Source organism: Bos grunniens, chromosome 18, assembly GCF_055505025.1.
Source record: "Bos grunniens cultivar Pamir isolate PY7600 chromosome 18, Bosgru_T2T1.0, whole genome shotgun sequence".
Classification (NCBI taxonomy): Eukaryota; Metazoa; Chordata; class Mammalia; order Artiodactyla; family Bovidae; genus Bos; species Bos grunniens.
The window spans coordinates 24,377,810-24,402,080 of NC_141182.1; the positions used below are offsets into that span (position 1 = coordinate 24,377,810).

Consider the following 24,271-nt stretch of genomic DNA (forward strand, 5'->3'; position numbering starts at 1 on the left):
ATCCTTCACTTACTCCCCAATGTTAAACATGCCGTGGTGAGTCAGGCCCTGCCCATCAAGAACCCCTGTCTGCTGACATGTGTTTGTCGGTCCCTGCCTGGCAGCCTGTCTCCTTTGGGGTCTAGAAGAGCATCACGAGGGGCTCCAATCAGGTGGGGACTGGATTGCTCATGGCAACCCCTTGCTTCCTGTGTCCAGACCGAGCGGGTGCCGCTGGACCTCAGTCCTCGGCTGGAGGAGGCGTTGGACTTCGGCGAGCTGGAAGCGGAGCCCAGTGAGGGGGAGGATTTTGAGGCCCGGGGCAGCCGCTTCTCCAAGTCCGCAGACGAGAGGCAGCGCATGCTGGTGCAACGCAAGGATGACCTCCTGCAGCAGGCGCGGAGGTGAGCAGGTCTGCGGTGCCATTGGGGGGCACCTGCCGTCCAGGCCCGGGGCCTGAAAGCCCTTGCCATAGATGCTGGGTTTGGAGAGCTAGCGCCTGTTCCCTACAGTTTCCAATTTCAAGTCTCTGTTGAAAAGCCAGAGGATCTGGTAATACTGGGCCACCCAGTAACCTCTGGCCAGCGCTGCCAGCGTCCCCGATGGGCACTTTCACCAGCCAGAGGATCTGGTAATACTGGGCCACCCGATAGCCTCTGGCCAGCGCTGCCAGCGTCCCCGGTGGGCACTTTCACCCACACTCCCGTGGTTAGCACTTCTGTGCCAGCGTGGTCTAGACCCTTTATGTTAGCTACTCTCTCTTCCTCTTAATTCTAAGAGGGAGCACGGTGATTATCCCCATTAAACAGACTTAAAGCTGAAGAAACCAAGGCCTTGAGGGCCTCATGCCAGCCTGGTGCCCAGCTCCCGAGTCCTCCGTCTTGGCCACTCTGTGCATGGCCAGCCCCGGAGCACCGGCCACATCCCCACAAGGCCCAGCACCGGGTAGGGGCAGCCAGAGGGAGAGTGTTCTCTTGACTTGGCAGGCACTCGGTAGTTAAACATTTGGTGACAGGGCTGGGGTTTTGTTCCCGTGGGTGGGTTTGGTGCCCAGCGCCAGGCTGGTGAGTAGAGACTTCACGCTGTGTGTTAGTTGTGGGGACGGTGGGGGGCCGGAGGAGAGGGAGGGGCTGAGCAGCCTCCACGGCAGAGACCTTCTGCCCCTCCGTTCAGGGCGGGGTGTCTCGTTTATGGGGTGGTGCTGAGTGGCAGCTTCGTAGCCTGACGGGGAAGGGGGAATTACCGAAGCATGTTGTGTGTTTTTGTATGCCTGCCTTCCAGAGCTCCCTGGGTCCCTCACGTGCACCTTTGGTTTTTGGTAGGCGTTTCTTGAACAGAAGCTCTGAAGATGACTCAGCCTCAGAGAGCTGCCTGCCCTCAGAAGGGACAACCTCTGACCCTGTGACCTTGCGTCGAAGGATGCTGGCTGCTGCTGCCGAGCGGAGACTTCAGAAGCAGCAGGCCTCCTAGCGCTGCCTTGCCTTCCTCGGCTGCCTCCGCCAGAGCCGCGTGCCCGGCCTGCTGAAGAGGCCTGTCCCCAGTTGTGCCTGCTGTGTGAAGAAGCGGGCTTGACTGCATCACCGCTGTATAAAGCATGTGGTCTTAATAGTGTTTGGACAGCTGACAGATTTAATCCTTTTTTGTAATACTTTCTATGTGACATTTCTCTTCCCTTAGAAACACTGCACATTTTAACTCTAGGCATGATCTCTTCTGCATTGACTGGACTTTGGAGGGGTGGGGAGGATCAGGAGGAAGTGGGCAACCAAAGACCTGAAGCGGGCAATGTCCATGACTGCCTTATGCAGAAGTCATAACAGATGCCGGTGTCTTTAGCTCCAAACGTGGCAGGAAGCGTGGTGCAGCAGATGGGGGTTGGAGGCAGGGGGATCCATACAAAGCAGCGTGCAGATGGACAGCCAGAGCCTGACTCCACACCGCTGGGGAATTTCTGCTGTCCAGCTGCTGTTCTTAGTGAGGAGGCATTCAGAATGTCAGAGTGAGGCCAGAGCTACGGGCTTCTGGACCCCTGGGCCGGCGGGGCATCATGGAAAAACCGTGTTTGGTTCAATACCTGGAGCAGAGCAGGGGAAAGCCCAGGGATGTGGTGTGAGGAGGTGACAGTTGTGTCCCAGGATATCCGGGACTTTCCGAGCCCTGTCCAGAGCTGGCTTTACTTCAGTTAATGCTGGTGCTCCTCCATCTATGAGTATGCCCTGTGTGTCCATCCTCTCCTCTCTGTATTTCAATGTCCCCTGCCCACCTGCTCCCAGACATGGGGAAGGTCAGCACTGACAGGGTTAAGGAGCAAGCTTTGGTTCGTGGTTTTAATTCCTTGGTGAAGTCAATTAGGCAGTGCCAAAGGCTGTGGGTTTGGTCTTTGGGGGATGGGAGAGTACTTCTTGGAGGGCTTCATTGAAGAAATAAATGATACCTTTTGTATCTTTCTTCCCTGGAACCCTTCATTTTCATAACTGTGTTGGTTAAAAGGTAAGGTGTTGCGTCCACCTGCCTTGGAGCAGACCCAGATCTGAACTTTTTCAAATCCTTGACAAATTTCACTTGAAGGGTTTGAAACACGCAATCATAGCTTACATAGTTCAGTTTTATGTCCTACTGGATTAAGGTTTTTTTTTTTTAATGTTTGAAAGCATAGTTTTATGGTAGTCCTTTTGGGAAGAATCCAGTATTACCTAAAATTGGCAAAGTTAAATGTATTTTACATAACAAAGTTTTTAGGATGTTGAGAAGTAACTGAAAATAGAGCGATGAGTACGTGTTTAGGCTGAGATAATTTATTTCAATAAATCTTTCAAAAGCCTTATCTTGAAATGCTGTTAGTAAATTTCTGTGATTTTTTTTCTTTTTAAATTTGTTTTGCTGAGAGCATAGCTATTTGTTTTTACTGTAAAACAACAACAATAATAATAATAATAAAAAGCAAACTGTCCTAGTGTGGTGTTGTGTGTGGCTTGGAGCTCAGGCAGTTTTCTTCAGAAGTGCAGAAATTAGGTCGTGTTTTGATTTCGTGTGTTCTGTTTTGGTTGGTGGGTTTTTCTTTATAATTTTATGTGTGTGTGATGTGCACCTTTAAAGATGACACCAGTTCCATGTGTTCTTATGTTTCAGATGTGTGAAAAGAGAATGTTTTGGAGTCAATTTTAGAGAGTCCTGAAACAATGGAATACAACAGCATGACAGTGATCACAGGAGAGACATACCTTTAAAACGAGCCCAAAAGAGAAGTCCTAAACTCACCCTGAGATTTTATACCTGCATAGGAAAGGATTCTGTGTACTTACTGCCTCTTGGCTTCTGTCACTTCTTGGGGATATCTGGGACAGACTAAAGGCAAGGGCAGGATGCTAGGCCAGCCCCCCAGTTCCATGGGGTGGCCCCCCGCCCCCAGCCCCTTGGCTGTGCCAGCTTCTCCAGCGTGCTCGCAGTGGAGGCCAGGCAGCTGGTTCAGGTTTGTAAGCAGAGGGCGTTTGGGTGCTCTGTGAATGGTGGTGGAGGTGCCCTTGCCCTCTCTGGGCTCTTCTGGAAGTGGTCTCCCTCACTCCCTTCATTTTCTTTTGACCCTTTTGACATCTTGGGTTCCCAGTTTGGTTTTTTTCCTCTCTAATTTTGAGGCTTTTATGTACCATAGAGATCCATGATCTTCGTGGATATTTTAGTTCTGTTAATGTGAATTCTGGGTGTGCAGGTGGCCGCATGGACCTGGCTTCCCACTTGAGCTGGGTAGATCGTGTGCTCTTCGATCTTTGGCCAGCAGATTTGGTCCTCTCTGGTAAAGCTGAGAGCTCTGTGGAGCAGGGCCTCGCATGCACAAGGAGCCCTGGCCCTGCTGCCCAGCTAGGTCAAGGGACAACTCAGCCTGCCTGCCTCTGGACACCTTCATCTCCTGTCTCCTCACCCCTTCTTTTTCTTAGGAGTGGTTCTGAACCTGACTGCACATTAGAGTCACTTGGGGAGCATCTGGAAACCATGACGCATAGGCTCCACCCCCACGTGTCTTGTTCTAATAATTGAATTGGTCTTTCCCTGCACCCTTTCATAGCAAAATGCTTCTGGATTCCATTTTAAGTAAGGGCAAAGAAACGTCTGTTGTTTTTAGCTACAGAATTCACAAGCAAATTGGGCAAGGACCCTGTTACCCTATGGCTCCTTTTTTGAGAAATTCAGGTGATGCCACGTGTAGAAATCATGGTATCCTTCAGCCTTTCATCTGTAACGCACCCCCCACCCCCCAGACCAGTGTCCTGAAGTCAAGCTTCTCAGTCAAGTCCTGACAGCACAGGGTTCCCATCAACTGAGATGGTGCGCCTCCTTCTGCAGATAAGTTGTGTTGAGGGAAGCTGGTGGGAAAAGCCCTGGGGGAGGGCCGGGCCTGGCTGGCTCACCAGCAGGCTTGTCCTGGCTCAGGAGCTCCTGGATCCATTCTTTGTAACAGAAGGGGACTAGCCTCTTATTACTCCACGATCTCTGCAGCAGTCAGTATCAGCCCCTACCCTCCATCCTCACCAGATTTAAAAGGCCACTGGCAGTGCCAGGGAGAGGCCTTCCTGGGCTGCTGGTGTGTGGAGGATTCTGCTTAACTGACCTCACCCAGCCCCTGCCATCTCCTGGGTGGAGTGCTTGACTGCTTGGCTACTAAGTGATCCAAGGACATGACACAAGGATTTTGCTGAGCTGTGTTCCCTCCAGGTCCCGGCCTCAACTGACTTGCAGTTTAATTGCAGCAGAAACGTGGCAACCCAGAGGAATCGAGAACCGACTCCGTGCGCCAGGCTGTGCTGGTCTCAGTCGTCCCGTGTTAGGCCTGCTGGGGACTGCTGGCATCCAGATACAACAGGGGAGGCTGAACTGACTGAGTGCACATGACCCTTTGGGTGCAGAGGGCTGGGGCAGTTTGGCCTCATCCTTGGGACCACCCATTATGCTGTGGTGGAGCCCGGGGTACAGGATCACGTATTAGGAGACTTGGGATTACCTGCCCTTCCAATGAGGGGGTGCTGGACCAGGAGGAAGGGGGCACTGCAGGCTAGAGTGGCCCATTCCTCTACCTGCCCTGCTCTCAGGTAGCTGCGCTCAGCCGGTTCCCCCTTGATGGCAACACTGGCACAGGCATGGGGAAGGTCCAGGATGAAGGGTACTTAATCTGGCACTCAAAGCCCTACGCACCAGCCTCCCAGTGTCTGTGGCCCAGTCAAGTCCCTCCTTCCCTTTCCTGTCAGAATGAAGCCCAAGGGTGAGACTCAGGAATACAGACAAACATTCTCTTTATTGAGCTACACATGAATTTTCCATTAGTCAGAGAAGTAGACTGGCAGTGTGTAAGATATCACAGAAACCTCACCGATTGGGAATAGAAAGGCTTAGAAAGACCCGTGGGCTTTTTTTTTCCTTTTTTTTTTTTTCCAAGTTTTTTTTTTTTTTTTCTGCATTTTAAATTTTTTGTATTTTGTCTTTTTGCCTCTTTATCTGAAATGGCTGTGACTGGTCTTCTTCAGCAAATATTGTCTTAAAAGTGAACCGTGAAGAGGTTTGGGGTTTGGATACTAGTCAAAGTAGAAATGACATTGGACTGATCATGAGAACTGTGGCTTTCATGTAAACATTACATTCCATCTTTTTTTTTTTTTTTTTTTTGTTATTTTTTTTTCCATCTTGTGGTATTTAAAAATTTTTGTTTTTTTTATCTGCAGCACAAACATCCCCACATGAGAAAGAGCGAACACAGGTCACTGAAACAAAGGAAAAGGTGGAGGGGTGTGCGCATGTGCACACACACACACACACACACACACGGAGCATCCATCTGAGAGACGGAGAAGCGAACGTGTCAGCAGGAAAAACCACAACCCGGTTCCCAAAGACTACGAAAGCTGATCTGGTGTGTAATGCATAGTGCTCATCAGGACAAAAAGAAAACCAAAACCTAGAACAACTAAAAATAAAAAATGATAAAGGGACTCTGTAGGAAGGGAGTGAGGGGAAAACTGTTTTCTACTGGGCTCTAGTTATGTATATGTTCTGTATCCTTTGGGGGCGGCTACTGGCCAGTGAGAGCTGTGCTTTATCTGTACAAACCCCGAGTGAGCGTGTGGTCTGAGTGGCTCGGGGCTGGGCAGCGGGGTGCTGTGGGCGTGGAGGCTGCACTGGGAAAGCAGGCCTGAGCACACACCCGGGAACCAGCGCCCAGGGTGTGGACAGGCGGCACCTCTGCAGGTGGGTGGGGTGGGCGAGGCTGCAGGCGTGTGTTTATTTCACAAAGGAAAAAAAAAAAGATGGATGAGATGGTGAGTTTTCCTTTATCCTTTTTTTTTTTTTAACACTACAAAGCATGTGAGAAATGTTCTTCCTTTCCTTTCAAATTCTAAATGTAAAGACTCAAACTAAAGCCGGATTCTATAGCATTCTAGAGAAGTACACAGCCGTCAGTCACTCTGGGTCGTAGGTTAGACAGGGGGCTTGATACAGAAAGGCTGTGTGTCTTAACAAAGGCCAAAATGTCATGCTACCAGGAGATCGTCAACAGCAAAGAGTCCGTGAAGCAGTCTGTAGAGAGAGAGACAAGGGGTCCAGTCGGACCATTTTCCTTGATTTAGAACACCAACCAACCAACCGACCGAAAAACCCTCCAGCGTGTTTAATGACGTGGGGGTGGGGGCAGGATGGGGCAGCATTGCAGGGGGGATCCAGAACCCAAGGGAAGCCTTGCCCGGGCCCCCCTGGGAGGCCTCAGCCCAGGGACCTTGCCCCAGCCCTCTTGGAGGGGGAGCCTGAGGAGAGGCTTCAGCTCTGCAGGTGACCCTGTGCTGTGACGGCCCCTCCGCTCAGCTGCAGGTGGGAAGCAGACCAAGTCTCCCTTTTCTCTGACTCTTGCCTTGTTAACATGAATAAAGAAAACTCAGGAGACAGTGGATTTGTCGGAGCAATGATTCTTCTAAATTCTTGAAGTTAACAACCTCCGCCACCCAAAAGAGAAGCATCCTAAAGTTTTCTCTTGTTGCAAAGTATGGGGCAGGGAGACATTTGGGGTGCGGGCCATTTTTAAAAAAAACAGTTTTGGAATTCACACAAGTGCAGGACAGAACCAAGAGCACACAGCCTGAGCAGGTGGAAGCAGAGAAAAGGCTGGACTGAGGCCAGGGCTTTCCTTGCCCTCCCCCTGCTCACAGAAATGGGTGGGTCTCAGAGCGTGAAAGCATGTGGCTATTCTTAAAAGGACGGACTCCCAAATCAGGACTTGTATCGCAGTGCGTGTCTATGTGTGTGTACGTGCGTAAGCGCACGCTCAGGTGCTGTCCCAGGAAATTGATGAGCAATGGAATGGTGGTCAGTTCTGTCTGAAGCTCTTTCTAGTACAGACTAAAAAAACTTTAATATATATATTTGTCTATATATATAAGGTTTGTTATGCCTTTTTGGAATTTGTTTACCAACTTGCATTTGTTAGTGGGGAGGGGTGGGGTGTGTGTGTATGTGTGCAAGCTTTTCTGTGAGTGCTGGAATCATTACCAAATAGGTTGCTATACAGGACAAGAGGTCAGTACAAGCCGCAGCCCCGGAGGTTGTTGGCAATGATGATGTCGGTGACGGCGTCGAATACCACCTGGATATTATTTGTGTCTGTGGCACAAGTCATGTGACAATAAATTTCTTTGTTGGGTGAGCGGTTTTTGCTTTCAAATTGTGCTTGGATGTAGGCGGCGGCGTCTTCATAGGTGTTGGAGCCTGTAAGGAGACACAGCGGGGTGGGGGGAGGGCCTGGTGAGAGCGGGCTTGGGGGTGGGTGGGCTAGAGACTCAGCCGTGACCTTCTCCAGGAGGCTGCCTGGGGCCCTCCTCCAAGGCAGAGTTGCAGCTCACGTTAAAAACCACACACAGCTGAGCGATCGCCTGGCTTTCCCAGGTCTTTCCCTCTGTGTTCACAAGCGGTCCCCCCACGGGCCCTGGGCAGACAGTGGCCACAGGCTAGCCCTCCACCCTCTAGAGGAGCACTCTGAGGCCTGCAGGTCTGCCTTTCACAGCACTCAGCCCTGGTCCAAACCAGTCCTGCTGCTCCTGCTGCAGCTGTTCCGGGTGGGGTGGGGGCTCTGGGCGTGCGGGGTGCCATGCCTACACTTTCCTCAATGCTTCCTCCACCGGTAGGGCAGGGACTGTCTTTAAGCAGTCCCCATGCTTAAAGTGAGTGACCAGGACGGGGGCATGGGTACCCTCCATCCCCAAGTTGGGAAGTTTGAGGGGCTGGTGGTATTATAATACTAACTGGGGCCCCACTGGCCCCCCAATTCCTCGGATGCTCCTTCGGTCCTGGCCAGGGTCTGGTGGGGGTATCTGGGTGACGTAAGGACAGTTTGCCCACGAGCTGCAACCCAAGCCCCATGTCTCTATTCTGTAGTTTTCTATCAACATTAAAAAAAAAACATGGACCAACCCAGAACTGCCTAAAAGCCTGTCCAAGTATAGTTGCCCCATTTTCTTCAGTGCCCCTAGGAGCTGGCCAGCATGGAAAGGATACAGTCTGACGTTAAGGGTGGGCGGCTACACCTCCTCCACCCGCCTTCAGCTGCTCTAGTCTCCAGTGAGTCACAGGGGGATCTGCAACTTGGGCGCTGGCAAGTGTCTGCAGCCAGATAATTAAATGTGAGGGGTCAGGGCTAAGGGGTGGGGACACCCCTGGGTGGGGGTCAGGGCGGAGACCAGCTCCAGACAGCCCACAGGGCAGAGAGCCTCAACTCCACCACTGGCTGGTCACCAGTGAAGCGTTAAGTTGGGGGCAGCTCAGGGACTAGACAGCCCCAGGGAGGACCCCACCAAGGGCCCTCCCATGCAGAGGGGGCCAAGACGGCACCCGTCAAGGTGAAAAGTGCCCAGGAGTGACTCTGAGGGTGCCCGTTCCTCCCTTCTCAGCGTCCACTGAGTCCGTGCCCTTACACAGCCCGACGATCCCTCAGAGCTCCCGAGACATATCCCAGCACCAGCTGGTTTTGTCCCCACAGGCCTAGGCACCCCCAGGGGCCACCTCATTGACCATTTGTCACCTGTCATGTTCTCCGAACTCAAGCTGGATCCCTCTGGAGATCCTGAAGCACTCAAGTGTTTCCCAGAGTCAGACTGACTTCACCTGGGTGTGCCCAGAGCCCCACACAACCCGGCAATGAGCCTGACCACTCCTCAGGCTGTGTCCTGAATTGGGCTCCAGGGGCACCTGGTCCCTGGGGACAAGGAAGAGCCCTCGGAGGTGGCACTGGCTTGAGAGGGCCTGCCGAGCCCCATCTAGTGACCACAACTTTCTGAAGACCCAAGCAGTCCTGAAGGTCCTCGCTGGGGCTGGGAGAGGTGGCTGCCAAGAGGGGATACGGCCTGGCTCACCCCACCCTGGCCCTGCCCTGTGCCCTCCTGGACTTGCCCCGCCCGCAGAGGGCACCTCAAACACGGCCAGTCCCCCCATTCGTGGTGTCCATCCTCTGGATGGTACTGAGGTGCTGATGGCAGGCGTGGAGCAGGCCTGGCACTGGGTGCCATCCTCTCCATTCCTCCCCACGCTCCCCCCAAGCGGTGGGGGTTCCTGTCTACTGTGGGGCCCTGATGATGACACACACACCGGCGATTAACCTGCCCCAGGTTGTGGTCTGGCTCCAGAGGCTGCTTCAGCCTCCCTACAGCCTGGGGAGGGCGGGTAGCCGGCAGGTTCACACAGGGAGACGGGCAGAGCTCAGAACAGTGCACCCTCCTCCACACCCAAGGGTGAGGGCGGACTCGCCCCAGTAATGGAAAAGGTTGGCGGGGGTTGGGGGCGGCATCCACTGCTCCTGGAATAGGGCTGGGTTTGAGGACCCACGTCACCCTGGGAGCTGAGCCTCTGCCCTGGGGCTGGCAGGGAGAGGGTTCCCGACTGAGCCCCACGAGACACATCCTCTGCTGCCTCCTGAGGAGCCTCTAGAAGCTTGCCAGTCCCCAGGGTGACAAAGGCTGGGCTCTGGCCTCCCATCAATGCTGCTCCAGCCTTTAAGCAGCAGCTCAGAGCTGGGCCACCCTACACAGCCAGCCTCCATCAGCTGCCAGAGACAGCCTTATCACAGGGGTGTGTGACACACTCCCCTGGAGCCAGCTGGGAAGGAAAAGCCCCCGAGAAGGCGTGGAAGAGAGGCAGACAGGAGGGGCGGGAGGAGGCCTGCAGAGTCGGGGTGGTTTGATTGGGGAAAAGCCCAGGATGGAGGGAGAGCAGGAGAGGGTAGGTGGGATGCTGGTGGAGGTGGGGAGCAGGGCTGAGGCGGCCCAGGCCCCGCTCCTCAGGCACGCGTGCACCCTCTCTAGTGCAGGCAAATGGGCTGTGTGGCCCAGCAGAGGCCTAGGGCAGGAGTTAAGGAGGGGTGCTGGGGAGATGGGAGGCCAGGACGAAAGCAGAAGGGGAATCGGGGTCGGTCCGGCCTCCCGATCCCGCCATGTCCCTCCGAGTCATCTGGTCTCAACATGCGTGCATCATGAAGGTTCATTTCCCACCACGCCCAGGGCAGCACCCTCGCCTCTTCTAGCCCCACCCCACCTGCCAGATGCCCGGGAGACGTGGGTCCCTGGCAGGCCCACGCGGCACCCACCTGTGTACTCGGGAAAGCAGATGGTCAGAGGTGACTTCTTGATCTTCTCCCCAAAGAGATCTTTCTTGTTGAGGAAGAGAATGATGGAGGTATCGATGAAGAACTTGTTGTTACAGATGGAGTCGAAGAGCATGAGAGACTCGTGCATGCGGTTCTGCAGCCCCAGGCGGGGAGGGGGAGAGAGTCAGACAGACAGCGAGAGGGACAGACAGAGAGACAGGGAAAGAGAAGACGACAGTTAGGCAGGAAAGGGAGGATCAGGGCTACCTGGCAGCTCAGGAGGGGCTGCTGGGCCCCCACGGCTCCTTGGAAGGCTGACAGGTAGAACGTCCTGCACAGCACGGCGCTTCTTGTGTCCAGTGTTCAGAGCAACCCATACCCCCGTCTCAGGGCCGGTGGCAGAGAGAGGACTGGGAACCAACCAGGGCTCCCTGGGAGAGGCTGAGGACAGGGAGACCAACCCTCCCCCTGCAGAGTCCGAAGCCATGAGAGGGTCTCCCTGCGTCTGTGTGGCCTCCAGGTGGGTCTGTGCAAGTGCATGCATGTATTTGTATGTGCATGTGTGTGGTCTCCAGGCATGTGTGTGTGTTGGGGGGATTGCTGGACAAGAGCGTGAGATCTGTGCTCTGGCATTCCGGTCCACACCTTTCCTGCTGGGCCTAACCTGTGGGTGGGGGTGTCCTCCGGGAGCGGAGAGGGGCTCTAGGCCTCTCCTGTGGTCTAAGGGTCATGCCAGACTCCTGCCAGCATCCTCCAGGGACTGGGGAGATGCTACTGCCCAGGCTGCCTGCAGACATGCCTGGGGGATGGCTGCACTCCCTCGGGCTGGGTCAAACTCAACCACAGGTTGGGTCACGAGAGCTGAAAGCCGTGCAGAACTGCTTTGCACACAGGAGTTTGTTTAGCAAATGAACCAAAAGGCTGTGCACTCCCAATCAAGCAGGACCCTGGGGACAGCCTTCTGCCCTGGGCAAGGATGGCCTTATTCTAACCTGTTTCTCAGCAGCCCCTTCTCTATGAACTAACCCATTTATGCACGGGAAGGTGGCTCCCTCGTGAACTACTTCTCCAGGGGAAGGGGGACCCCTGTCCGATCCGCAAGCCCAGCTCTGTGGGTCTGCAGCTCAAGCCCAGGAGTAATTCCTGGCTGCATGCTCCCTCTGAAGTAAGACGACTGAAGCAAATGACCGGAGAGCAGAGCAGTGGTGTGGGCGTCCTTGGGCGTTATCCCCGGAGATAGACGAGCAGGCAGTGGAGCTGAATGGGCTGCTTGAATGTGAAGTGACCACCACCTGTCACCGAGTCCCACTCTGCCAGCTCTTCCCTGCCTCATGTCATTTAACCCCATTAATCCTTAGGGGACACAGAGGTGACAGGGCTGGGACTGGGAAGGACAGAGACGTGCCCCCAACTCTGGGCCAGACCACAGCTTCTGCAACACAATGGGTCTCTCTGGCCAGTGTGAGTAGCCTGTGGGCTCCAGAATAAATAGTCAGAATAAACGGCCGGCCCTGTGTGTCTTTGGTCATCTCTTGCATGGCTGGGTTGTTATCCTGGTGACCTGGAAGGGGTATTGGCACCAAACCCTTGTTCTTACAGCCAAAGCCAGTTGGTGGAGGGGGCAGTCTCGGGTCTCAGCTGCCCCTCAGGGGCCCCTAGACAACAGTTTTACTGTAGCCTCTGGGACGCGCCACACAAATCCAGCAGACTCCTATGGTCTTACTACCCTCCTGGCCTCAACCAGTCCATTTCCTTCTCAATCCCCCACCAGGTTTCTGCCGGTTGGTCACTGCACAGTCACACTCGAGTGGAGAAAATGTGACACCTCCACCTGGTGCCATTTCAGTGGAGCCTGTTCAGAAGGGGGCAGGCGGAGGCTTCCTGGGAGGTCATGCGGATGCTGCGCGGGGCCAGGGCTGGGAACACCCAGGGTCCCCAGACCACCAGGGAAACAGAGCAGAGCCGCTCCAAGCCAAGGATTCAACAGGAAACGCCTCCCCACCACACAGCAGCACCTGGGCCTACAGCTGCTCAACCACAAGCTGGAAGCCCACGGCCAGAGGCAAGTTCCCACCTCGCTGCCCAACTAGCTCAACTTGATCTATAGACGTGGCGGGGGGGCATGTTGGGGACACATGCCCATGGCACTCCCAGGAACAGAAGAGGCCACCAGGGAGACCTGAGCTGAGAGTGGGGACTCTGAGCATAACGCACATGGGCTGGGCTGAAAGGTCTGGAGGCCGCCAAGCGTTGGTCCAAAGGAACAATTCAGGCCAGCTCCCGGCTTCAAGTCCCACTCGGCTAAGGCTCGGCCTCTCCCCGCTCCGGGGCTGCAGAGAGGGCGCTCTTCCCGCTCACACCAGCGGGGTCTGTGCGCAGCCCTCTGTGGGGCTGCAGGAATGACCAGCACAGGCTCCTGCTCGCAGAGAGGGCAGTCTAGTCGCGGAGAGAAAGTGCACACACGTGAAGAGGTCCCGGTTCCGAGCGAGCGAGCGAGCGAGCGGCACAGAGCAGGAGAGGGGCCCGCAGGCAGTGAGGCTCCCCGTCAGACCTGGGGAGTGAGCCTGGACGGAGGGAGATGCAGGGACGGTGGTGGGGAGGGGAGGCGCCGGCGCTGAGACCCTCTCCTCACCCCACAGGCCTCACCACTCATCATTCTGAACACACTGGAACCCACTGCCAAGGAACCAAGAGCCCAGCCTGTGCGTACATGCTTGCCCAGAGAACATGGATGCCAGAACACATTCAGAAGAGATGTCAACATTTGAGAGAAGAGAAGGAAGCCAGGGGTCACAGCCAGGCAACAGCACCCACCCCAGCTCAGTGTCATCTTCCTGTCTCTCCCACTCACCAGCAGAGTGTGGCCAGTGGCCAGCGCCAAGCCCTCTGGATAGACAGGGCAGCCTCTGCCCTCACCATACCCCCTGGCGCCTGGAATCCCCCTGCCCTGTCCCACTGTGCCCTCTGCCGGGTGGCCCACAGTCCAGCCCCAGGACATGGGGTGTGCGGGGCGGTGCCCGGCGGAAGCAACTTGGGCACTGATACAACACACCACACTCACACTAGAAAAAGCTGGCACTTTTTATTAATGGTAGGTGACTAATAAATACATTACGGCAGCCAATAAATTATTACAATGACTAGAGATTTATTAAACCAAAGAGTCACTCTTCTTACAAAATTACAGTTAATAAGGGGGGGGTGGGGGTGGGGCTGGGAGGTGGGACCACTGTACCTAAGATAGGAGGTTTGCTAAGGAAGGAAGCGGGTGCCCAGGTCCACCTCTGCCGGGCACAGGAGGGGAGGATGCAGGGGGACCAAGGCAGAGGAGACAGGGAGGTGAAGGGCCTGGCTGCTAGGGGAGGTGGCAGGTATGGGGGTGCAGGGGCGTGGGGGGCAAGGAGAGGACAGGCCACAGGACAGCGGTGCTTGTGAGCCGCTGGCTCTGCAGGGAACGGGCTGTGTGTTCAGGCTGGTGGTCTGGGTGCACAGGGTCTGGGTGGGCCTTCTCTGCTTCTGCCCAGGCCAGGCTCTCCCCTGACAGGGGCCTTCACCTGTTGGGGTGGGGTCTGCCTGGAGCCCCCAAGGGAAGGCCTTACTTTGCTTCTGGCCCAGAGGGCTGAGACTTGCCTTTCTGGGGGTGGGGGTGCAGTCGGGGGCAGCAGCTCACAGACCCTGTTCCTGATCTGGCTGTCCTGTCTGGTCTCATTGCCGTGGGCAGCTGGACCCTTCTCTCTGTAGGCCTGTGGGTTGACGTCGGGGGGACTATCTGGGGGGTGCTGGCTTCTGGCACCCCAGGTTGAATCTCTGGTGGCCCTGGAGCTGGAGCCTCGGGCCTCAGTTCCTGAGAACTGCCAGGCTGTGCCCGAAGGCATCCAGAAGGCTCAGGAAAGGGCAGGGGCCACCCACGGAGGCTCCGTGTGCCCTACTCGCAGAGACGGGGCAGGACACTGCCTGGTCTGGAGAAAAGGCTGGGGCCCGGACTGCAGTGGATTTACTCACCAAGAGGCATGTGCTTGGCCTGCCCTGGGTCAGGCCAGAGAAGAGGGAGGGGCCAGGAGAGATGTGGGCCAGAGTGGAGAACCGGCAGGATCATGCACCAGGCAGAAACTGTCCCAGGGCAGGGAGGGGTGAAGCCAGGGGATAACCTCTCCCCTTGCAGGACTCTCCCCGGCAGAAAGGAAGGGCCTGGGCAAGGTGATGCCTGGGTCCTCCCCGCTGGGGAGGGCTGTTTAAGGACAAGGCTGTTTAAGGACAGCCTTGTTGTGGGGGCTCCAGGTAGGGAGGGCACTTGTGGAGTCACAGAGGACCGTTGTGGGGGCGGGGTGCCTCCAGTTTCTGTCACTGGGGCGTGGAGCTGGGTATGGCGGGGGGGGGCGGCGCTGGGAGGCCCAGATACCAGGGTATCCCGGCACCAGATACCAGGGTGGCTGTCTGCCCGAGCTGTGCCTCCTACCCCCATCTGGCCATGGGCCCCCAGGCTCTGCTGCAGCCAGACAGGACAGGAGCCAGGGTGCTAGGCCTCTAGTGCTCCATGGAAGGACGCGCCAGAACCGTATTGTCCGAGCTGTTGGCGAGAGGCCCCGAGCCGTGCTGTCTGCTCAGGGCTGGGGCAACCCCTGCCCCCTCCTCAGGGCAGAGCCCACAGGCTCCACCGAGCCCATCCGCGGGCCTCAGGCACTGCCTCCTCCAGTCAGGCCAGAGCGCCTTGGGGCCTCTCCCTGCTCTCTGTGGGAAGGCCAAGCGCCCGCTCTTTCCGGGGCAATCGGCGCAGGACACAGATGCTGCCTACAAATCCAGACGGCAGGTGCAGCCTTCATGGGCTCGGCGAGGGCACCCCTCCCAAAATCAGGTTATCTTTGGCCTGATGACCAGAGGCCCTCAGAGGTCTGAAGCATGGCCTCTGGTGGGGCACACATGGGGCCACCCAGTCTGGTCACTCGTAACACCGCCCCCCAGCACCCCCACACCCACGACGGAGCCAAAACTCATCTGTCACCTCAGCTGCTCCTCCACAGGGTGGAGCTGCCTGTAACGATGCGGATGGGAGACGCAGTGGACAGGAGGGAATTTCAGCCCTAGACACCTGCTTCGTGGGGCTTGTGACTAGACAGCCAGGGACCCCTGGGCAGGCCAGGGTCAGAGGGCAGGAACAGCACAAGAAGCTGAGCAGGGTAGAGACAGGGGAGGCCGCCCAGGGGACAGAGGGGCAGGAAGGCCCCAAGCAGCCTACTCCCCAGCTTCCTAATGCTGCAGGCAGGGTGGGCTGGGGTCTGGGGCCCTTCCACCTGCCTGCTGCCCAGGACAGCTGGTGACTGCCATCTCTAGGATGACGGCCTTAGAGATGGGGCTTGTCAGCTGTTTTTGAGCCTGGGGGTCATAGGGCAGACTGAGGGGCACAGTTGGTCATACCCAGGGTGGTGGTGCCCGGAAATAACAGTGACGTATTCAGCACTGGGCAAGATGGCCTGACAGGGCTGGGCTGCCCACACGGGATACGGAGGCATTTGGTTCCAGGGGCCTGATCTTTGCCACGACCCAGCACCCGGTACAAGGCACAGCACACAGCAAGGCAGACAAGACCGAAACGGACCTGGGCTGGCAGGGTGGCTCCTGTGGCCTGGATGCTTGGCGAGTTCCATGAGACCAGGGGCAGCAATGGAGAGCCAGGTGGGGGACGGGGCTCAGCCACCCCTGCGGGCATTTGGCACTAGGGCAGGTGCCCTGGCTCTCCCATGTACCACCCAGAGCTCTGCCTGTGGGAAATAAGAAGCCCAGGGCTCCTGGCTGCAGGGCAGTCGGGGGCTGCGCTGGGAGTTCAGGGGTCCTGCCTGACCTGGGACCGAGCAGAGCCCGTGTGGGGTCTGGAGGAGCAGAGGGCCTGAGGAGGGAGGAGCTGGAGCCCCCTCGAGGGGTAGCCCCTCTCTTCCCATAGGCACATATGTCTCCCTAGGCAGAGCCATCGTTCAAGGCACAGAGCCACCACCCAAGCACATGGGGTGTCTGCCAGGCTGTGGGTTGGCAGCATCAGCCAGCGAGGCGCGCCCAGGAGAGAGGGGGTGGTGTGTTCACCATCCCAGGCCAGCCAGGGCCTGAGTCAGCAGGAGGAGTCACCCCACCCTTTTCTGCTCAGGTATCTCAGGAGCAAAGCTCCTCCAAGGGCTCTGAGGACTCTTGGTCCAGAGGAGGGGACTGGGTGTGTGTGGGCCAGGCTGTACCCCTCACAGGGCACTCCAGTGTGGTGAGCCTGTCCACGTGCCTTCCTCTGCCCCCTGAGCTGGCGGGACCCCAAAGGCTGCGAACAGACTCTCCTTTTCTTCACCAAGACAGGAGGAGGCTGGGACACTGGCCACAGGGGCTGTGTCCATACCTCTCCCGGGCCTCCTCCACCCCAGGCCTCCTGGGACCCCAGCAGGTTTGCACTGGATTCATCCTGAATTCAAGGCAAAAAAGCATATCCGCTCACACTCCAGAGTGGCTGCCCGAGACCTGGCTGAGGGCAGAAGTAGAGGAACCACCCTGGGCCTGCAAAGGTGGGCTGTGAGGCCCCCACGGCAGTCAACACAAATGCCACTTCCCCTGGGCCTCCCCTCCCCACGGCCTTCCTCCACCAACCTCTGTCCAGGCACCGCGGGACTCGACCTTCCCACCACCCCCCACACACCTCTGCAAGAAGTCAGTCTCAGGAGCATTTGCAGACCTACAAGAGTCGGGGGTGGGGGTTCCCCAGGAGGGTGCTGGGGAGCCCAGAGAAGGAAGGGCTGGCGTCCAGGGGGCAGAGATCCAAGGGGAGGAGGAGGGAGGCAGTGGCTGAGGCCTGAGCACCCTCAGACCCACACACGGCTGGTGGCCTGGTCCCACCCTGGCTTTTTGGTGACGGAGCTGCCCTCAACCAGAGAGACCCCAAGAAAAGCTGAGCAGTGGCTCCCACCGCCCCCACCTCTGCACAGCCTCAGATGATAGGAGGAGACCCCAAGACTTCGAGCATGAATCATCGCACAGAGCACACACCCACTCCGGCGGCCTTGACCCCACAGCCCTGTCCCCCAGGGAAAAGACCCGGCGACGAAGCAGAGGCTGGCGAGTCGCCCATCGCGGCAGGTGTGGGCACTCGGCCTCCCGACCGGCCCCGTTACCACGTGTTCTGGCGTCTGGGGCCAGGGTGGCCAGAGGGCGCTTCCTGTCCAGCCCCCCTGGTGCCAGCCGCTGGCGCTTCCTTGTCAAGGGCAGAGAGTGGGCTGGGAGGTGGCGGAGCGTGGGCTCCAGGGTGGGCTGGGGCAGCAGGGCGGCAGGCGGCTGGGCAGCGGGCCGGGGCTCAGTAGAGGCCACAGCCCCGAAGGTTTTTGGCGATGATGACGTCCGTCACGGCGTCAAAGACAAACTGGATGTTGTTGGTGTCGGTGGCACAGGTGACGTGGGTGTAGATCTCCTTGTGGGCGGACTTGTTCTTGCTCTCATACTGGGCCTGGATATAAGCCACGGCTTCTGTGAAGGAGTTGGGGCCTGCGGGAGAGACCAGGTCGGCAGCTGGTGAGGCGAGGCCCCCACCCAGGTGCCAGTCAGGCCACAGGCCAGGGAGTGGACACCGGGGGCCCCTTAGTGACTCCCTTGCAGGAGGAACCTAACGACAGCTCAGCGCAATCAACAGCGGGTTATGAAATCCAGTCTGCAGCTCATGTCCAGTTTAAAAACAATGAAGGAAGCGAGAGCGCAGACCTCAGTGGGTCTCACCGGCACTAAGGCTCGGGTGCTGTTTCAGGAACTCCTGTTTCAACTTTTATAGATGCACCTACAGGTCCCTGACGCAAACAGGCTTCCTTCCTGGGGGTCCTGCCCAAAGAAGCCTGAACCAGCGCTCACAGGGGATCAGAAGTCTGCCAGCCCCTGCAGGCTGTCTTCTGCCAGTGGCCACTCCTTGGAGCAGATGGGTATGCCCTTGGCCACTGCTGGGCAAGCCGGTGGACACTCAGCAGCACCTGCGAGCTGCCCTGGCCTCTTTCCTCTCATCCCCTCCCGCCTCCTTGTCACGTCCACCTTCCAGGGCTGAAGAACTGTCTGGCCCCCCGACTTGCTGCCACACTGCTCTGTGGGGTTTCAGGAGAGCAGCTGCTGTTCAGGGAGGAACAGAAGGGACTCCTGGCTTTGCCTGAAGCCTCCACAGGCCCAGGCAGTGTTGCCAGACCCACCAAGGGAGGGAGGGAGGGAAGGAACGGGCTGGTTTGGAGCCGCAGTGCAGACCGGAAACCCGGGAGGGGCACGCCTGCGGGGATGGGGGGTACCTAGCCCCTCGGCATAGGGGCACAGACCACCAGGCCTGGCCTGGAGGGCCTTCTAGACCACAGCTCTTTCCTAAATCTGTGCTGGAGGTGAGGGAGAGGGTCCCTGGGACCTCATCAGCCCCAAACTGGCCTTGGTGACTGACTCCCTTGCTTCTTGCTGCCCTGTGGGTCACAGTCTCGGCCACCTAGGGCTGGATGCACGGACCCTCCACAATTCGTATGTGACTAAACAGAGGCCGACTGGTGTATGCACAGGGTACTGAGCCCAGCCCGCCTCTGGCCGTGTGCTGCTGGGGTCTGGCCCGGGGGGCTGTCAGCCGAATCTCAAGGGAGGGGAGAGACAGTGAGCTGCACCACTTGCCCAGCTCTGAGCCGTGGCCCCCACGTCCACTCCTGGGGAGTTGGGGTTCAGCCTGGAGGCTCCCCTACACCAAGCTGGGACTCTGACTCCCTTTGTGCTCTCCAGGCTGGGGGCTGGGCAGGCTGGAGATGCCCACTTCTGCTTCCACTTGTCTCTCTGACCAGGCCCTGGCCATCCTGAAGAGCCAGTGGGCCTGTGGGCTACTCCAGCCACGCTGCTGCTCCACAGGGGCCTGGTCAGGCTGCCCGCCCACCCACAGCCAGGTGACCCTGCCACAACTGTGACAAAGGTGGCCTCTGCCGGCCACGGCGTCCTCTGCAGGGAGGTGTGAGCAGGACCGTTCATGAGGCTCTCGCATCCAGTAGGCTTTTTGACTCATAACTACCCATGTGGGGGTGCCCTCAGGGTACTTCTCAGTTGTAATCACGGTCACAAAAGTGTGTTCAGTGAGCACTTACTATGCGCCCACTGCGATGCTAATAAGCTCATTCCTGCTCACTTTGTCCTCCTGGCAACTCTGGGAGGAAGGGATCGATAATCATGGTGATTACCCATCTCACAGATGTGGAAACTGAGGCTCTGAGAGGTTGTATAACCTGCTGTGAGTGGCAGAGTGGGGGCAGGAACCCTGGGCTGTCTAGGTCAAAGCCCCATTTTCACCCCAGCATCATCTTGGTGTTACCACTGTACTGACAGCCTCTACATACAGACGACTGAGCTGAGGTCCAGAGGCTGCCAGGGTCAAGGGCTTGTAAGTGGCCACGCCAGGATTTCAGCCCTGCTTCCACTGACTAGGAAGCCCAGCTGGCTGCCCCGGGCCCCTTGCTACAGCACATTACAGGGAGGCAGGGGACCCGCCTTCAGCTCTGTGCTGGATCCTCTGGGGCAGAGCCTGGTGCATCTGCAGCACATGGTGAAGGGGGACTGAGAGGCCCCTGCAGCCCCTGTGGGAAGCGGCCATCTCTACCTGTGTACTCCGGAAAGCAGATGGTGAGCGGGGACTTCTTGATCTTCTCTTCGAATATGTCTTTCTTGTTAAGAAATAGGATGATGGACGTGTCCGTGAACCATTTGTTGTTGCAGATGCTGTCGAAGAGCTTCAGTGACTCGTGCATGCGGTTCTGCAACAGAACGGAGGAGAGGCGAGTGAGGCCCATGCGACGCCCGGGGCCCTGACCCACCGCGGCCAGTGACACAGCGGGACAAGCAAAGGGACGGTCTGCCAACACAGCTGAACGCACCACCAGGGACACAGACGCGAGGACCCACAAGGACAAGGACCTGGTCCCTGCTGCATTCGACACGCGGGTGGGGTGGGGGTGGAGCAAGGAGCAGGGCAGGGCAGGGGAACACTGCCCCTTCCCCAGAGAGGGCTGACCCGGGCGGGGGCAGTGAGGTCGCCGGAGGACTCCAGCCCACCACGGAGGGGACATGCACCATGCACGCGGGGGCAGGACCCCGCCACCCTCCACAGCCCACGTGGGACCCCGGGGCATGCAGACGGCACTACAGGGGGTCGCACTCGGCTCCACCAGCAGGGGCGGGAGGATGCACGCGTTCAGCTGGGGAACATTAACCGAGGACTGAGGCATCCTCGCATTAATCCAGAGTTGGAAGCAGACACCAGGGGGACAGCGTCGGGGGAGTGCTCTTGCTGTGGCCTTGGTCTGGTTGGGGACCGGGTGGGTTGCCTGGGCCGTGGCTGGGCTGGGGGCAGCTCTGTGTGAGCTGCTTATCGAGACTGTTTTCCCAGTAGAGGGGCCAGAAGAACCCCAAGATGAAAGCCAACAAAACAGATTAAAACAGAGAGGAAGATAAAAAACCCAGAAAACATGAGAAGGAAAGAGGGGAAAAAAAAACCCCAAAACTCCAAATTAGTTCAACCAGTCTCAGGCCAGGAAGTCCAAGCTGATCCGTCTGGGCCCCCAGGGCAGGCTCCAGAGACCACGGCCGCCCCGGGGCTGTGGATCGTGTGCCTGGAGATGGAATGCAAGGTAAGGCGCACCAGCCTAGGCCGGCCGGTGAGGAGGGTGGGACGCGGGAGTAGGGGCAGGCTTCACAGCAAAGTCACCCGGCGGTGCCCTGGGAACCTGCTGCTTTCAACTCTTAGCTGACGGTCTCAGCTGGAAGGAGGCGCTTCATACCTGCCCGACTTGCAGCGTCTCTCAGAATCTGCTCATGGGTTTGGCCTTGGTTTGCCAAGTTAAGGCCCTGCAGGCGGCGGTGACGGTGCTGCTGCTGAGAAGTTGTGGCAAGTGAGGCCCAGGGCCGCGGGGGTCTGGGCTGTGGCGGGCAGGGTGGCCGGCTAGTGGGCGGGCAGCCACCAGCCCCATGGCTCCTGGCCAAGCTCCAGGAGCCCCCAGACACCTTTTTCTCAGGCAGCCCCAATTCTCACCCCGGCCAGTCTGGGCTGAGAGGGCGGAGCAGGGCTGACCAAAGAGAAAAGTGGATGACTAAGGATGGGTCAGCGGCTGGAGCTCTTGCTCCCGGGGGCAGCACGTGCGAGTCCCACCACTTGGCCTCAAGTGGAGCTCCTGGGCAGAGTTGTGTTGCAGTTGCCATCTGCTACGCGAAGGGTCCCGAGCGAGCGCAGGCACTCTTACAGCCCCCAGCCCCAGGGGTCCTCAGAGCCGCCCAGAGGCCGCTCGCCGTGGGCTCCACTTTACAGAGGAGCAGGTGGAGCAGCCGCCACGCTCCCACGGTGCCAGCGGTGGTGCTAGACCCCGGGCTATGTCCACCAGGCCCTGGACACACAGGCAGGGCGCTATTCTCACTGGCACCATGGCAAGGAGCCGCCTCTGCGGGCTCTTGTCGAGTGGTGATGCCAACGCCCAAGCTCTGGAGAGGCTGCTGTTCTCTCCCGGGTGGAAAGGAACCCAGGAAGAGCCCATTCGCGACCCCACACGCTGTGGCTTCCCCAAGGTCCTCGGACCCAGCCTTTGTGAAGAAGGGCAGGGAAACGGGGGAGAAGGAGCCGAGGGAGAGGATGGGAGAGAGACAGTGAAAGTAGGAAGGCGAGGAGGAAGGCGCTCCAGAACAGGCCCTGATCCAGAGCGAGGGCTGGCAGGCCGGCAGACCGGGAGGGCCGTCTGAGCGTGAGGCCCCGTACCTGCCGGGTTCACCTGAGGCCTGTGGGCCACAGAGCTTGGGACTCCGTGGCTGCCAGATCTGCTCCGAGGTCCTCCGCTCTGCCCATGCTCCGGAGGCCAGCGCGCGCCCCTTCCTGAGAGGGACTTGGGGCTTGGGATTGAGCCAGACGGGTCCCCAGGAAGAGGCCTGGGGCCCTCGACACTCCACTGCTTGGTTTTCTTTCAAATTCACGGCAGAACTGGCTTCCTGCACCAGCCCTGCTTCCCACTCCCAGGCATAGCAAGGAGAAGAGATGAACCAAATGGAGCTCAGACCACACGGTGGCCAGGTGGACTGTGAACAGTGGGTCCAGAAGCAGGGTCAACAGTGGATCAGTGAGAGATGTGCTGGGGTGGTCTCTGTGCGCGGTGCCTTATGCGGGCAGCGGGAGCCGACCTGGCCTTCAGGATAGTCAGTGGGTCCAGGTCTGGGGGTCTTACCCACCACAGCTCCTGAGGCCACTGAGAACAGTGCTGGCGTTGGAAAGAGCCGCACAGCTGGGGTCCCAGAGCCTCGCCCCAGAACACGGCAGGGTTTGTGGGGCTCCGCTGATGCCCCGCTCAGACGTGTTCCAGGGACCAAAGAAGAAAGGGCAAGGGGGACAGGCCAGCATGCAGCGCGAGTCCTGACGGCCCACCCGGCCAGTGGCTCCGGCCCCATCTAACCACAGCACCGTCACTGCATAACCCCGACCTCTCAGAACGGCGGCGCCTCCTCCCATAGCCCAGCAGACCTTAGTAGCAGCCCCGTGGGACCAGCAGGCAGGACCGACGATGAGACAGACCCGGAAAGAAGACAGCCTTGCTCAAGGCCCACCGTGATGACCCCAGTCCCAAAACCTCAGCGCCAGGGCTCTGTGCCTGCCTGCATCACACACAAGAGCTCATGATTGCCAAGGATGTGACCCCACGGCCCAGAAGCCCCACCTCAGCGGGTGCTTGTCTCCTGAGACCCCACCAGGCCCACCTCTCTGTGGGCAGCTCAGTGGGCCCCCAGCTCAGGACAACCCCCACGGACGACACGAATACCAGCCCAGGGCTGCTAAGCCAGAGACGGTTCCAAATCCTTGAAGATTCTCACCCCACTGCCCACACCCCACCAGGCGGGTATAATGGTTACACCCCTAAGACAGAGAGGGTGCTCCCTGAATCCAGCAGCAAACCAGGGCCAGGCCCAGAGAAAGACAGCACCCCTGCAGAGAGGGCCCCCCTCTGAAGTTCCCCCCAGCCTGGCAGTTCACCGAGGCCCAGACTGAAGACGCAGTGACGGAAGGTGGGAACCCGGGCTGGCGCCCTCCAGGGGAGGGGCCTGTGCCCCCCGACCCCGTCACTCACCATGAGCCCTGGTCCATGGCCCAACCCTCTGCCAGCCCCGTCCACTGCTCAGGGAGGGCTGTCGGGGCTAAGAACTGCTATTTCTGTCTTACATACATTCTTGCTTGACTGCACCCTGGTTTCATTTAGGATTTGCTTAACTTGGTTCTGACCTGACGGCTTCTGTGACTCTGCTGTGTTTACTGAAGAGGCTCTTGCTGCCCGACCCCTGGCATCTGCACACAGCCTCTGAGCATGGGGCCCACGGCTGCCTTCACTGCACTGGCATCATGAGGCAACTGGCTGAAGTCAGGAGAGAGGTGGGAACAACCTAGCCAAAAAAGGAGCCCCCTACCGCCACAGCCGGCTCCACCCGAGAGCCACCGTGGGCTGCTGAGGCCGGGCGGGCGGGGGCCACTCACCGTGGTCTCGTCTTCGTGGAGCACCTGGTCATAGCCGCTGAGCGCGACACAGAAGATGATGGCCGTGACGTCCTCGAAGCAGTGAATCCACTTCTTGCGCTCAGACCGCTGGCCCCCGACGTCGAACAGCCTGTCGGGAAGACAGGAGAGCTGCGGGTGGGGGTAGGGAGACCCCAGCTCTA

At 58.3% G+C, this 24,271-nt stretch overlaps 2 protein-coding genes across 7 annotated transcripts in view; one reads left to right on the plus strand and one right to left on the minus strand.

The window, feature by feature from the left end:
• AMFR (autocrine motility factor receptor) overlaps nucleotides 1-2,929 on the plus strand; it is a 45,593-nt gene extending 42,664 nt beyond the window's left edge. The window contains exons 13-14 of the mRNA XM_086350734.1: nucleotides 199-383; nucleotides 1,302-2,929. Of these exons, the coding sequence (XP_086206860.1) occupies nucleotides 199-383; nucleotides 1,302-1,449 (333 nt within the window). The 3' untranslated portion in view covers nucleotides 1,450-2,929. The remainder of the gene's footprint in view (nucleotides 1-198; nucleotides 384-1,301) is intronic.
• A 2,315-nt stretch (nucleotides 2,930-5,244) lies between these two features.
• GNAO1 (G protein subunit alpha o1) overlaps nucleotides 5,245-24,271 on the minus strand; it is a 181,166-nt gene continuing 162,139 nt past the window's right edge. For 2 of the 6 annotated variants that reach the window (XM_086350739.1, XM_086350742.1), the window contains 4 exons: nucleotides 24,090-24,219; nucleotides 10,586-10,739; nucleotides 7,504-7,719; nucleotides 5,245-6,540 (listed from right to left, as the gene is read on the minus strand). In XM_086350739.1, the coding sequence (XP_086206865.1) occupies nucleotides 7,532-7,719; nucleotides 10,586-10,739; nucleotides 24,090-24,219 (472 nt within the window). In that variant the 3' untranslated portion in view covers nucleotides 5,245-6,540; nucleotides 7,504-7,531. Of the gene's footprint in view, nucleotides 7,720-10,585; nucleotides 10,740-13,652; nucleotides 18,089-20,192; nucleotides 20,347-21,369; nucleotides 21,464-24,089; nucleotides 24,220-24,271 lie in introns of those variants that run through there. The other 4 variants (XM_086350740.1, XM_086350741.1, XM_086350738.1 and 1 more) reach the window with 3 other exon arrangements.